The following is a 14,919-nucleotide window of genomic DNA, read 5'->3' as shown; positions in this document are numbered from 1 at the left end:
TGTTGATATATTGAAAATATATGATATCAAGGAATCTTATCTCATTCCGCATTGTCGGTGGAAGGAAAGATGAGAATCAAATCTCTTAGAAAAGAAGACAAATCTAAACTAGAGGAAGTCATGTTTTTTTTATTTTTGCAGCTCGTCTTTTGCAAGTTACATAGTGGTTAAGGGCTTGGACCTCTTACAAACTCTATAAAACCTAAAATGTTTGGTTTAAAGTTTGAGTTTCTTTAATGTTGCTCAAACTAATTTTTTTAGTAAAAGTTTTTTTTTTTTTGTTTGAGTTCGTCTAATTTTTTGTAGTAAAAGTTGTTTTTGGTACCACTCGTTTTAGTTCCTACATCCGCCCCTACTTAAAACGGCTTTAAGAGGAGGAAGATGGTCTAGACCTAGTTTGATGCCTAAATAAAAGGGTTTTTGTTCCTTTTTTTTTGAGGGGTGGGGGTGGGGGTGGACTCGGGGAGGAGGAAGAGGAGAAGAAGGGGGGCATCGTTCAAATAAATAATAGAGGTGACAATGGGTTCGGGTTGGTTGGCGGGTTTTGGGTCAATTTTTGCCAGTAAAATAAAATAAGAACAACTAAGTGAAACCAACAAAAATTAAAATTTATACTTGTTGAACATGGATGTTTTAAAAAAAGAGAGGAAGAAAACCTTATAGAACTTGTAAAGAAGCAAAAAAGAAAAATACACATAATAATTTAATGTTTAATAACAATCATTGGATTTGCAGCCTTGATTGTAAAGATTGTCTGAACTACCGTAAGAACAAACAAAACAATTCCAGCAAATAAAGCAATCATATTCCATGGACTACTGAAATACGTACGCTTCAACCCTGCAGCAGCATTAGGCCAATAACTATTGTAGTACACATCCAATTCTTGCCACTCTTGATGGTAGAAAAATTCCAGTAAGGCAACATCTTTGCATACACTGTTTATCATATTCACAGCTTTCTCATTCGAGCATAATTTATTCGCAATAACACCTGATTTTACCAACTTTGCAACATCGTCTGGAGTATCAATTAGCATATCCATGGCACAAACATATGATGTCACGTAATTAGGAACTAGAGATGACTGCTCGTAAATAATGAGGTTCCTTAAAACTGGTTCACTGTCATCATTAAGAGTCACTTTTGGCATCCGCAAAGTAGGCTTACACCAAAACCATGCGAAGCATGAAAACCTTGGTAATTCTAGTTTCATGGCCATTGCCCAATTTGCATCTTCATTAGGCATAAAGTTCACCCCTGCTCTATCTAGGTCCATGGTCACGTGCCTCTTCGGATGTGTTCTAGATCCTGTCGGGATATCATGCAAAGGCTGGAAACATTTGTGTAGAAAGCCAAGAATATGATCATGAGTTGTATCTAGTTTGAAATTACGTTGTACTAAATTTGCTCCAAAGATATTGTAGTGTCTGAGAAGTATCTTGATATGGTTAGTAAGAGAGGTCTTTGGTTTAAATTGGAGAATAGTGGACTCAAAGATGTCTTTAAGAACAAAAAAAGGGATTTGGTTTTCTATCAACACCATATCATTAACTATTGATGGAGCAATCAACATGCTTACTGGAAATGGTCCATCATCTTCTGAAAGAAGGTGAATGAAATCAAGTATGAAACAAGCATCTATAACCATCATTCTAACAAGTTCTTCATCATTGTAGATCATTGACTCTGCATAACATGCCTTGACGAGTTTTATTTTCCTACTCACCTTGTGCACACATTCTTGTAACGTTTTCTGTGGGTTGCAACCTGAAAGATCCAGTAGATGATGTAAATAAGTCGTTTTTTGAACTTCAAATTCTTGCAAATTTTTATCTTGTCTGTGGAGAGGTCCAATAGAGACCACCCGAGGGTTAAAAGAACTTGGGCTGTGATCCCGGCAGACCCTAGGAACCATGAAAATTGATGCTAGACTATTGTTGCCAAGTTTTCTTCCTTTTTCTTTACAATCAAGCAGAAACTGGACAGAATGGCAAAGGCTATCTCCAGCTCCAAACTCCAAATCGCTAGTTGCCATTCAGAATATTAGTTAGCTTAATTTCCTCTTTAACAAGTTACAAGAAATTTTAAAGGATAATAGCTTATATGTGATTAAAGAAATCACATTAAAGAAAAGATATACTAAAAGTGATGGCGTTACCTTCTTTACTGTGTAAACTAGTTCATTTGTTTGAATTTTGTACTTTCAGTTTGAGGTTTAGATAGATACATATGTGGCTAAGATATATGGTGAACCAAATTTCACCCCACTAATATCTAGCTACAACCTTCGATATAATAATAATTATTATTATTATCATACTATAAACAATATATCGTCTTAAATATATATTATAATTATTTTTTAGTATTAAGAGTTTGAGCATGACATTATTGCAATCCCATCTGATTTCTTAATATATATTACTTATCATTATTATTATTTAATAAATATTGGGATGAAAAAATTGGCCGACTTTGCTTCACTTTTAATAGACGATAAAGGGACGTCGTTGTTAGCAACAACTTATTGACTCCGCTGTTAAGGGAATATATTAAGTATTTTTATTTGTTTAAATAATAATTATAGGCATCATATCCCAAAAATATAATTAATAAAATTATTAAGCTTTTTCTATGTAGTAATTTTCAACAAATAAATAATAATTATAGCAAATATATCTTAAATTAAATGCATCTTTTTCTATAGTAATTTACAAATATTAATTATACATAAATTCAATTCAACTGCATATGGTAAAAAAAAAATAGGGATGTTAAACAACGGGGAAATATACAGGGACAACATAAACTTATTAAAAAAGTGGTTTTCTATAAGTAACTTTCCTTATTTTTAATTTCACCTCCAGATTTGATATTTTGATTTTTGTTGTTTTATTTTTTCTATTTTGTTTTCTTGTTTTTTTTTTCTATTTTGTTTTTCCGCTGTTTTTATTATTATTATTATTATTATTATTATTATTATTATTATTATTATTATTATTTTGTTTTTTTTCTATTTTGTTTTTTTTTGTTTTTTTAATTCCTTTTTAATTTATATTATTATTATTATTATTATTATTATTATTATATTTTAATATTATTATTCTTGTTATTATTATTATTATTATAATAAATTTTGAATAAAATTTTATAATTCCGACGATATTATGAATTCGAACGACATTATAAAATTCGAACGAATATATAAAATCGGTTTTTAGTTATTTTTATTTTATATTTTAATAATAATAACAATAATAATAATAATTGTATAAATTTCGAACAACATTTTATAAATAGAACGACATTTTAAATTCAAACGACTATATAAAATCGATTTTTTAATTCTTTCTTATTTTATATTTCATTATTATATATATAGGGAAGGGTTATTTGGAAAACAAAAAAACCTTAAAAATCATAAAAATACATAAAAAATACTTAGAAATTATAAAAAAAAAATTATAAAGAATCGCAGGTTTTTTAATAAATTCGCTGAATAAAAATAAAAAAAATCAATTTTTTTTTAAAAATTCTTTTTAAAAAATTCAAAAAAAAATCAACGAATTTATTTAAAAAAACATGTTTTCCATTAAAAAAATAAAAAATAAAAAATAAAAATAAAAATAAAAATAAAAAAGTTTTGTGATCTATAATGTAATGATGTTAAATCAAATGTCGAAAAGTTGATTTGATTGAGTTTAAGGGGGGTAAATTTGGTTAAGGGGATTACGTATAGCACAACCCCTAAAAAACAAGTGAGAAGCTAAAAAAAACATTACAGAGAATGACAAGAAAAGTCGGATTTTGGAGCTAATTGCTCCGGAAAAACCTAGCTTTTTCACACCTATTCGAAATTCAAAAGAAAACGATACTAAGAATATTATCAAATAAGTTAGAGAGCTTAAGCAAAACGTTTCCAAAAATGAGACCATTTATGAATCTAAATACCACCCATAAGGTAGAGATAACCATTGCATCAAATGGTTTTCAAACTAAAGTTGAGACCATAACCATATCTGATTAAGAAAGGAACCACGAATCGACTCCTCAAGCAAAATAGCAAAATCCTACCAAATAGCAATATTCGACCATAAACCTTTCAAGATAGAATCTATAATAAAAATATGAACTATTGTCTCCTCATGTAACTAACAAATAGGACATGTAATAGAATCATCTCCATCCCTCTACCTAAGAACCTTTCCTAGTCAAGATCCATCCTTGGCTCTTGGAGCCTTAGGTTCAAGAAAAAGAGGGATTCATGCTATTGGGTCCTCTTCATCCAAAGAAAAGGTGGGTTTAACCATATCTTAATTACAGAATCTACCAGAAGATCAAGATGATAAAGAGGTTAGTAAATTTTCATTGTTTTTCATAAGTAGGTTGCTATAATAAAATAAACTTAGATCCATTAGGGTGCATATAAACATAGAGTTTTATATTGCATCCACTACTAGAAAACTCATCAAAACAGTCCCAAAAGGTCTATTACCTAAATAAACATCTAACCAGAACTATATATGCTTACCATCGCCTATGTGAATAGGGTAAAAAAGAATCAAATCCAAACCTATTTCCTGAATTAATCAATAACCTTGAGCACCCCTGACTGCGAAGACAAAGAGGAAGAAACACGACTCATAACACTAAATAAACCTGAACCATGAATACAATCTATATTTGCACCCAAAGAGCCTCCAAACATAGAGGATATTGATATCTCCATTTTAAAATCAATGCTCGCTTTACTTGAAACAACTTCCAACCCCTAACATGCATGTTGGTAATACAACCCACAATCACAACAAGTTGGTAATGTTACTATTCATGGTTTGGTCATTTTAGGTTACACGCAAGAGAAAATCTTTGCACTATTTGACAAGAGGGATAATTAGGATCTAGTTTGTTAATTTATTAGTCATTGATAAATTAATAGAAACATGCAATATAGCATGCAAAACCTATTTTCATACACATAACATTAAATATACCAAAATAAAATAAACATCATAAGCATACAACAAAAATATATAAACCAAGTCATTTACCACTATTAGTTTTTGTAAGCCAACACAAGAATTGTTAAGTCTTTCCTATAAGAACTTAAGGGATACTTCAAAAGATATTCTAGCTGCCACTTTCCAAACAACTATTACTTGCAAAAAGGACTTCAAGACATATGGTATAAGACTTAAACCATTAAAACCATAATTAAGCCCAAAACCATGAGTTCAAACTCAAGGTTAGGATTTTAATATTAAGTGGTTAAGAAAAAGAACATGCTTCTAATATAAGTAATTTCTTCAATATTGTTACAATTGGAAAAAGAATAAACTAGTCTAAAACTATTTAATTACATACAATATAAACAAAAAAAATACTTATTCAACTATTATATCTTCATGAATAAATAAATATCAACCACAACAACACATGGGTCATAATGGCTTGTTTATACACAACATCATCTTCTGAAATATAAAATCAACTCTTTTTTAATATAACTTTATACAACCAAAATGCATGAATGTCACACCCCCGAACCAGACGGCGGAAATGTTCGGGAGCTGGTGTGACTTAATTGAATACCATAACATTGAATATATATGAAACATAACAACATTCGTCACCATGCATTAATATAGTACAACTGATAAAGTTTACATGCAGTACATTGTTCAAACATTACATTCCCAAAAATAAATTGTTCGGTTCGTTAATAAGTAAACTGCAAGCCATCACTGAGTACATTTTCCTTTGATTCACTGGTTACTTGAGAATACAAGTATTTTGAAAAAAAAAACGTCAACATGTGAAATGTTGGTGAGTTCATAAGCGTTATTTGAAAAACAATGTTTTGTATCGTTTTGAAAACCACCAGAAAATCCGATATTTTCTGAAAGAGCTTTTGAAAACATTGTGAAGATCCATAAGTATGCTTGTTTGTTTCTATAGTTGTAAGAAGAATGCTCGTCAAAATTGGGTACATTTTGAAAACCTTGTGTATCGAAAAACCCTAGGAAAACCCGATGTCTTCCTAATTCCTTGGATTCCATGAAGTTAAAAATAAAACCATTGCAGTGCGCAAAGTCATTAAGTCCAGGCGACGTCGGATTATTTTTGCGCATGATTAATTGCTATAAACACGCGTTACACAAACGACCCGTTTATAACTATACTAACGATCCCGTAGGCGTCGTCCGTACTAATCACGTTATCCAACCGCCCTGACTTCGAGTAATCCCACATCCAAAGAGAAAGAGGACACGAAGACCCCGATGACTCCATTAACCGGTTGGGAAGAAAAAAGGTACGAGGGGCCCTTGACCCGCCTCGCATGAAATATCGACTTTACTAGCAATACCATAGGACCCTTGGGAACCAATAGTATATAAGCCATTGAAAGTCCTTTTACGCTGTGTTAGATCATGTAAGACCCAACAACTCGTAAGGTAGAAGTCTTCGGGCCTTAAGATCAGGTCATTGGGCTAGCTAGGCCCAACAAACAAGATTTTACACTTTGGGGCCCAAAGATGGTACGTAGACGTCTGTGCACTCTCACGTGTATATTGAATTACCAAATGTTTTTGTGTATGAATCGAGGTATCGTCGTGTTAGTATTTTCGGATTGTTATTGATTCGAGACCGAATCAAGTCGTTTAACAACGTTTTTTGGTATTGTTGTGTATTGTATTACGTAGGTAGTCGCGGTGCCAATATTTGATCAAGTTGCGCGTATTGAATTAGCCTTGAAAGTTTTCTGTTTTTAGCCCCTCATTGTTTGTAAAATTTACTTTTTCAACCCTCTAATTGAATAACTTTCCGGTTTGGTCCTTAAATCATTTTCTTGACATTTTAACACCAAAAATTATTGAAATTAATATTTTTCAGCATATTTTTCATTGAAAACAGTTTAAGTCCCTGAAATTGCAGTTTTCCCGGTTATAACCCCTCTTTTTCGCAGTTTTTACAATTTTGGCCCAAATTGGAAAATTTTTGCAACTTTGGTCCTTTTTAAATTTGAAAAGCATTTTAAACCTTTGAAAAGTACTTGGAACCTTAGTAGTCCACTGTTTTACAGAAGAACACGGTTTTGGCCCTCCAAAACAGAAAATTTCGCATAATGGGCCCTATTGGGCCGAAATTGTCATTTTTAGCCCTTTAAGCTTGAAATTTATGTTTTTAATCCTCCAAAAAGTATATTTTCAGAAAATACATTATGGAAACTGTTTTGACTCATCTCACCCATCAGATTTCGAAATATTTCAATTTGGGCCCCTTTAACTTTATATTTTTAACATTTTATGTCCAAAAATTGAGTTTTTAGCCCAAATAAAATGTTATTAAGCCATTTAGCTATTTTTCTTGGAACACTTTGCATGTAGAAATATACTTGATGCTAGTATCATTAATCATAAAGTATTTCTCAGTTTTTAGGGTTTTTAAGGCTAGATCCAACATTATAACACACAAAAACACACATATAAGCATAGAAATCATACAAGGCATACAAACATATATAGATCTACACTTTCACTTGTATCCCCCCCCCCCACAAAACTCATAAAAACAGAAAATAGGGGGTATGAAGCTCACCTTAGGGTGTGGTTTCGGTTTTGGAGGAGAAATGGAAGAAAGTTTGGTGATTTTTCGGCCCTAGCACCCTTTGATGAAGATCTCGAGTTTCATGTGCTTCTAGGATGTAAGATCACGATTTTTGCATGGATTGGGAAGAGATTTTGATAAAACAAAGACTCTAAGTAATAGATCCAAGCATAACCTTACCTTAGATGAAGAGTTTGTGGAAATATCCTCTTGAAAGCTTCCTAAATCTCGAGATTTTTGAGTGGAGAGGGAGGATATGTTCTTGAGTGTTCTTGAGAGAGTTTGAGAGATATTTGTGTATGTGTGTGTGTTTCGGCCGTGAGTGAGGGAGAGGGAAGAAGGAATGAACTTTGAGGTGATGTATGCATGGGTATATAAGATATAATGCATGGATAACCATGAGGTAATAGTGAGGTGTCACTTGAAAGTCAACTCTCTTCATCTCCTCTTGGGTTTGGGCCTTGGGCCGAGAGTTTTGAATGGAAAAGGAAAATTTTGGTCTTTTTGCCCCTAAGCCCAATATTAGAGTTTGTTTGGGTGTATTTCAACCTAAAAGAATGTGATATGACTTTTACATTTTTGTTGGACTAGTTTAGGTTATTCATGGATCAAAGCTTTTAATTCATTTCATTCTAGGCCCAATATGGCCCAAAATGTTGAAATAAATTAATGTGAGTCCAATTAGAGCCCATTTAAGGTTCTAAGCTCATGATAGTCAAATTGGAAACTTATTGGTCCATTGAGTCCAATAAGGAAGTCCTAGTCCAAAATGGACCTAAACAATAACTTCTAGGGTTTCCAATTGTTTGATGACTATTTGTAGTACTTGTATGATATATTTGATTGAAATTTTTGATGTCATATAATAAGCATCACACATGCTCTTAAGTTTTTGATTCACATTAACTTGAGTGTATAGATTACATGACACAAAATTTCCAGTTGTGACAATGAAAATTTTGGTTGCACAAAATAAACAATTTTAAAAATATGAGTTGTCATAGAAAACATATATAGTCATTTCTTAGCCAAAAAAGAAAAAAATATCACACTTATTTTCTAAAACCAAAGGTTAATAAAAAAATTATAATAAATATTTCTAACATGTAAAAGTGGTTTTGATACCAGTGATGAGTTTTGATAGCTAAAACATAATACATTTTGTTATAATGGCAAGGGAAACAAGTTTAAAATAACTATTATTTTAAGACCATTTTAAACAAAATCATCAAGGATCCAATTACATGAGTTAGAAAGATTATAAAACAACCATATGATGTTTATGATAAGAACCTTTAAAACCTTTGATCCCACTTCGTATTAGGGAGTTGATGAAGATGGGAAAAAGAGCTCCAAGTAGAACGCATATATAATGTATCAACCAACAAGTATAAGCCACCAACAATGCTAGTTCTCACTTGTATTTATAACTCATTAAGAATTTAAGACCTAATCGCATATTAGTCTTAGAGAAAAATTACATAATTACCACTCACTCTTTCACTATACTTCAAAAGAGATGAAGAGGAGGGAAGAGAGGTAACTTCAACCAAGAGGGAAAAGAAGAGAACAAACTAGCCTCGAATGAAAGCCTTTGTTCTCGTTTTATACACACATAAGCATTAAGGACCATACCTTCAAAGATTCAAAGGAAAAGCCATGTAAGAAGCATGGTGGGTGTATGTGTGTGTGTGTGTAAAAAAAGGAAGCTTACAAGCAACCCTTATTCATGCAAGCATGGGTTCTAACATGATTAAGATAGATGAGACCATGGAGTGTCTTACATTCCTTCTCAATTCTCACATGTACACCAATTTATATAATGAATTTTAAAAAGTCCAAAACTTTGTACATGACATATTAATTAATACCTTATGAGTTACTAATTAGTTACACTATTGGAAAATATTGTTTTCACAAAATAATATTTTTTCAATAAAATACAAGAGCTGATAATATTTATTAATAATCGAATTATAATAAACATTCAATAAGTGACTACTGACTCTATAAAATCATATGTTACTAGTAATACTATTCTTTAATGATTTTTGGTCTTATAGATCCGATAAGTATTGTGTTGCCTACTTAAATAACTCTTTGGTTCGATTACTATTGGGTTTTATTAGGATCAATACACTACTAAAGGTAGTGGAAACAATAAATTTTTTACCTAAGTGTACATGCACCCTACGATCTAGGTTTTACTAATTTTAGCAATGTACTTTAAATCAAACTAAAAGAAGGATATATTATATACCTCTTGATATCTTGCTTGAGACCTTATGATTGACAACCTTTTGCAATGGATGAAGGACCTAAACCATCTAATATAGTCAGACCCAAGACTCTAAAAAGCAAATCAAGGAAAACCTTATTAAGGGTTAAATCGAAATTTTTATATCCCATGAAAGGGCATATAAATTTCGACTTATGTAGAAGAAATAGAGAAGGAAGAATGAAATTAGAGGCGCCAAAAGGAATGATAGAGTTTAATCCTATGCCCTCTATTTATAAGCAACAAATAAACTTTTAAAGGATCAAACTCGTTAGGTTAATCATTATCTGATTCCAAGTTACCTTCTACCTATATAAAGGATATCAAAATCATCCTATTTTATCGTCTAAAAGCTTCTATAATATTCCAATTAATCTCTAGGAATTAATTAATATTCAAGCAATTTAATCAATTAATAGCTTTAATTAATTACCAAAATAATTTCCAATTAACTTACTAATTCATAATAAATTAAACAGTTATTTTTTTATCCATTTCCTTTTTTGTTAATTGTATCATGAGGCTAATCCAAAAATGAGCCTATTATTGTTTATAAATATTACCAACTAGTCAATGATTGTGCATACTGTAACACCCAATTCCTGGTATGCCTTTTATTCAAGTATTTTGTGTTTTTCTCTGGGACTCGATGAGTTGCAGGCCCAACTCGTCGAGTAGAGTCGTGACATGCGGACGGTTTAAGTAACCTAGTCGACAAGTCGGAGGACTGACTCGGCGAGTAGGTGCTGGATGAGTGAAACCCTAAATCTGAGGGTTTGCACCCTATTTAAACGCCTTATCTTAGCCTCCATCGCACTTATCACACCTAGAAAGTTGTGTAACGAAACCCTAGCCATTTTTGGGTGTTCTAAGCTTATTTTGGTGTATTTGGTGGTCCGTGAAGCTTGAAGAAGAAGATAGAAGCTTGAGAGTTCGAGTTGGGGGTTATAGATTCAGAAATCTAATTACATTTTCAGCACAATCAAGGTAAAATGTCCCTGTCTTGGTCCTTCTATGTATTTATTCATCTTTAGACTTGGGTTTTGGTCACATTTAGGGATTTCCAAGCCATTTTTGGATTTGTGGAGTGTTATATGGGGTCTTGACTTCAGATCTGAGTCATTGGGAGGGTCTCATGGCATAAAGGTGCTCACTTTATGGCCATGAGAGCCCCATGCATATTGTAGGGAACTTTTTATGGATTTTTGAGCCAAAACCCCCATGCATGTGCCCCAATTTTGGAGCTTTACGTATGAAATGGACATTAGGGTGCCAGATCTATGGTTTTGAGGTGTTAAGGCTCATCTAAATCGACTATATAGTGTTGGTCAAGGATGGACTCGTTGATTTGTTCTTGGGACTCGGTGAGTCGTGGTGTAGTGACCACCAAATCGTTTCTGTGGATGGACCAGTTGTTAGGGAGGAAAGTCACGTAGATGTTTAGACGCGAAAAGAACCTGGGAATCATGGGACTCGACGAGTGTATGAACATACTAGGAGAGTCCAAGGAAATCTCCCAACCTTTGAAGATGGACTCGACGAGTTATTCATACAACTCGATGAGTCGTAGACCGAACACATTCTTATGAGGGAGATGAACTTGCCGAGTTCAAGGAGGAACTCAGTGAGTCGAATGAAGATGGTCCCGATGGTTTGAATGAAGGAGAACCCGTCGGGTTCTTGCTAGACTCGACGAGTGGAGTCGGGGTTGTATCGGGTTAGTGGAGTATGGACTCGGTGAGTTGGTGGACCAACTCGGTGAGTCAGGTCAACTGGGTGTTGACTTTGACTAGTTATGGTATTGACCCTGGTTAGGGTTGTATGTTCTGTTTTATGACTTGAGGATTGTTGTGTAGGGATTGAGGAGCCGAGGAGAGCCGACCTTCACGCCGAAGACAGTTCAGATGATACACGACATCGAGGTGAGTTACCTTCCAGTTGGAGTGAGTCTAAGGCACCAAGGTCGGCCCACTAGTAATTGTTTGTTGGGGTGGTTATCTTTGTGATAACTATCTAGTCTGATTGTTGGATATGTGAGTATGGTAGACTGCTAGATATGTGAGTATGCTAGTTTTCTAATTGCCATGTTATATGTGATAGTATTAGTAGAATGGGACTAGTCCCTGATTCGGTCGTTAGGACCAATGGGTAGGTCAGACACCCCAAATATGTTTGATAGCATGATTATGATATGATGTTATGTGTTAGTAGTAAGGGTGAAATAGTCCCCGTGTTCGGTTGAGATAGACCGAAGGGTAGGTCAGCACCCCGGAATTGCTCGATATGGGTAGGTCAACACCCTAGGATGGCTTGACATGGGTAGGTCAGCACCCCAGAATGGCTTGACATGGGTAGGTCAGCACTCTAGAATGGCTTGACATGGGTAGGATGGGCACCCCATAATTGCCCAGTAGTATGTATGCTATGTGATTGTATGGTATCTGGTATAATGGGGGAACTCACTAAGCTTTGTGCTTACAGTTTCAGTTTTGGTTTCAGGTACCTCTTTGTTTAAGGGGAAGGAGTTGGAAGTGTAGCAGTGCATCACACATGCACACATGGTTTCGGCTTATAGTTTTCTAGGATTGTACTCCGATATTTCATTACTTTAGATGATATGGTTTTGAGACATGATACTATGGTTTAATGTATTGACATGACTTTGGCTATGTCTTGATAAGTTATTTTATAAACTGCTTAATTAAAAATGAAATTTTTGGCCTTAATTTTTGGGATGTTACAAGTTGGTATCAGAGCCCTAGTTTGAGGGATTCGGACGAACCCTCGGGGATGTCTAGACACAAACCGAAGGACTAAAAGAGTTTTTACAAAGAAAACATTTTTCCAAAATTTTAAGTTAAGGATTTTGAGAAAGGACAAGGTGTGTGATGTGTGCGACCAGCCGAGCTCAAGTAAGTTTTCCCCAAGATACCCATATTTGTTATGTTATTTGTATGATTTATGATTCTGAGAATTGCATGCTAGGGCTAAGAATCTAGGAGGATGCCTTTTATGACTGGTATATGATTATGAGGACTGTATGCTAGATTAGGGCTAAGGATCTAGGAGGATGCCTTGAAGGCCTGTTGTATGAGCTGCATGTTAGGACCGTTTAGTCGGCGATAGGATAGCCTAATTAGGCTATACTTGTTATGGTTATTCGATGCATGAATGTTGCTTGCTTTGTGCTATAGGGGTCCTGGCTAACTTTAACTAACTAGTGAGCATATATGTAACAGTATTCGTAAGCTAGTTAAGGAAGGGAAGTAGGGACTCCTAGTGCAGCTAATGGCGGAGAGTAGGTCAGAGGGTACCCTAGGAAAGCCTAGGCCGAGAGTAGTGGAAAAGGGTATCGGTAAAGGGACTTGGTGAAGTTGAAGCAATCCTTGAGGAAAGTATGGATAGATGTGGAAGGTAGTATGGGCCTGTACTACTGGAAGCAGAGGATCCATACTCGAGTCAAGGAGGGAAGAAATGGAACCAGGGAACTTGGAGAGTGTATGAGACCTCTCGAGAGCATGTATGATCCTGACATTTATGTGTTTATTTTCAGTAAGATGGTCACACGACATGAAGCAGGGGGACTACCAGGTTCCAGATCAAAAGCAGGATCAGGCTCGGGTGCAGGACCCGAGCAGGTTGATGACGGGATACACGATTTCATCGCGTCAGAGATCATGAGAGGTATCCTTGAGTCGACCTCGGTTATCTTCGAGTCGATCAAGGAAGGGCTTGTTGAGCTGATAAAGGATCACCTCCTAGCATTCAGGAGTGACTTGGCGTCCAACTAGTTGGGTACGCACACACTATCCTTTAATGACTTCAGAGGGAGTGGTGCGCCGGATTTTCATGGGGTGAAGGACCCCATTGCTACTAGGACATGGATCGCACACATTGAGTCTGCGTAGCTGTCGAGCTTCTATCCGGAAGGGTTGCAGGTCTGCTTTACTACGGGGTGTCTGAGGGATAGAGCTAGAGACTGGTGGGAGTCGGTTGGTGACTCATTGGAATCCCCATCCGTCGAGGCTATGACATGGTCAGATTTCGTGACCAAATTCAGAGCTGAGTTTGCACCAGTTGTAGAGCTTCAGCAGCTGGCCAGGGAGTTTTTGGATATGAGGTAGACAACTGAGACAGTAGAGAAGATCACCACTAAGTTTAGAGAGAGGCCCTGTTGGTACCCCAATATGTGGGGGATGAGGTGATGTTGAAGACCCGCTACCATGATATGTTGAGGGCTGATATTCGGGAGCATGTCAGCTATTCAGCCTGCCCAACCCTGGAGTCCATGATTGCTAGGGCACGGGAGAGGGAGCTCGATTTAGAGCACGTCAGGAAGAGAAAAGTAGAGATTGATCAAATGAAAGGGGTTTAGGGGAAGAAACCCAAGGGATCTGACGTTAGGTCGAAGGGCTAGCTGGGCTAGAGTCGCTGCAAGAAATGCGGCAGGCCGCATGAGGGAGCTTGTAGAGTGGGATCGTCACGCTGCTACAAGTGCGGTAGGACATGACACTTTGGCAAGGATTGTACTGCCCCCACCCCCACAGTGCAGATGTCAGACCTTATTTGCTTCCATTGCAATCAGAGGGGCCATAAGAAGGCCAACTGCCCTAGATTGACAGCAGCGACGACAGCAGCACCAGCGGCGGCGCCGACCCCAACGTCAGCATTGGTTGCTAATGGCCGGAAGGCCAAGGTAGAGGCTCCAGTGGTGTAGAGCCGAGCGTTTCAGTTGAAAGCTGAGGAGACATGTGCTGCACCCGATGTGGTGACGGGTACGATTTCTTTCTTATGCTTTCATGTTATGTCGCTATGATTTTGATATGTTATATATGTGCTCTGTTTAGGGTTGTTCCATGTGAACGGTATCCCAGTTCAGGTATTTTTTTGGTTCAGGTGCTACCAGATCGTTTGTCTCTCTTGCGGTTAGCAAGAAGTTTCCTGAGTCTTCGAGCATGTTGGATTGCCCTCTAGAGGTCGAGATTGCGAACGAATGGTTAGTGCGAGCTGCAGAGGTCTACCGAGATTAT

General features: G+C 35.7%; 1 protein-coding gene across 2 annotated transcripts; it reads right to left on the bottom strand.

Annotated features, from left to right (window-relative positions):
- Positions 1-587: 587 nt before the first annotated feature.
- LOC145028885 (UPF0481 protein At3g47200-like) lies at positions 588-2,261 on the bottom strand. Of its 2 annotated transcripts, none has more exons than XM_078977598.1 (2): positions 2,162-2,261; positions 588-1,770 (listed from the first exon to the last, which is right to left on the bottom strand). In XM_078977598.1, exon 2 carries the CDS (start codon positions 1,682-1,684, stop codon positions 704-706), a length of 981 nt encoding a protein of 326 aa, XP_078833724.1. In that variant the 5' UTR covers positions 1,685-1,770; positions 2,162-2,261; the 3' UTR covers positions 588-703. The 2 variants fall into 2 exon arrangements, with proteins under 2 accessions (XP_078833724.1, XP_078833723.1); XM_078977597.1 differs by having other exon boundaries at positions 588-2,027; positions 2,162-2,233.
- Positions 2,262-14,919: the final 12,658 nt, after the last annotated feature.

Source organism: Lactuca saligna, chromosome 2 (assembly GCF_052625555.1).
Source record: "Lactuca saligna cultivar CGN05327 chromosome 2, ASM5262555v1, whole genome shotgun sequence".
Classification (NCBI taxonomy): domain Eukaryota; kingdom Viridiplantae; phylum Streptophyta; class Magnoliopsida; order Asterales; family Asteraceae; genus Lactuca; species Lactuca saligna.
This window is presented reverse-complemented; position numbering and strand designations above follow the sequence as displayed.

Coding starts and splice junctions, on each gene's coding strand:
- LOC145028885 (XM_078977597.1), bottom strand. CDS start 1,918: ATGGTTCCTAGGGTCTGCCGGGATCACAGCCCAAGTTCTTTTAACCCT.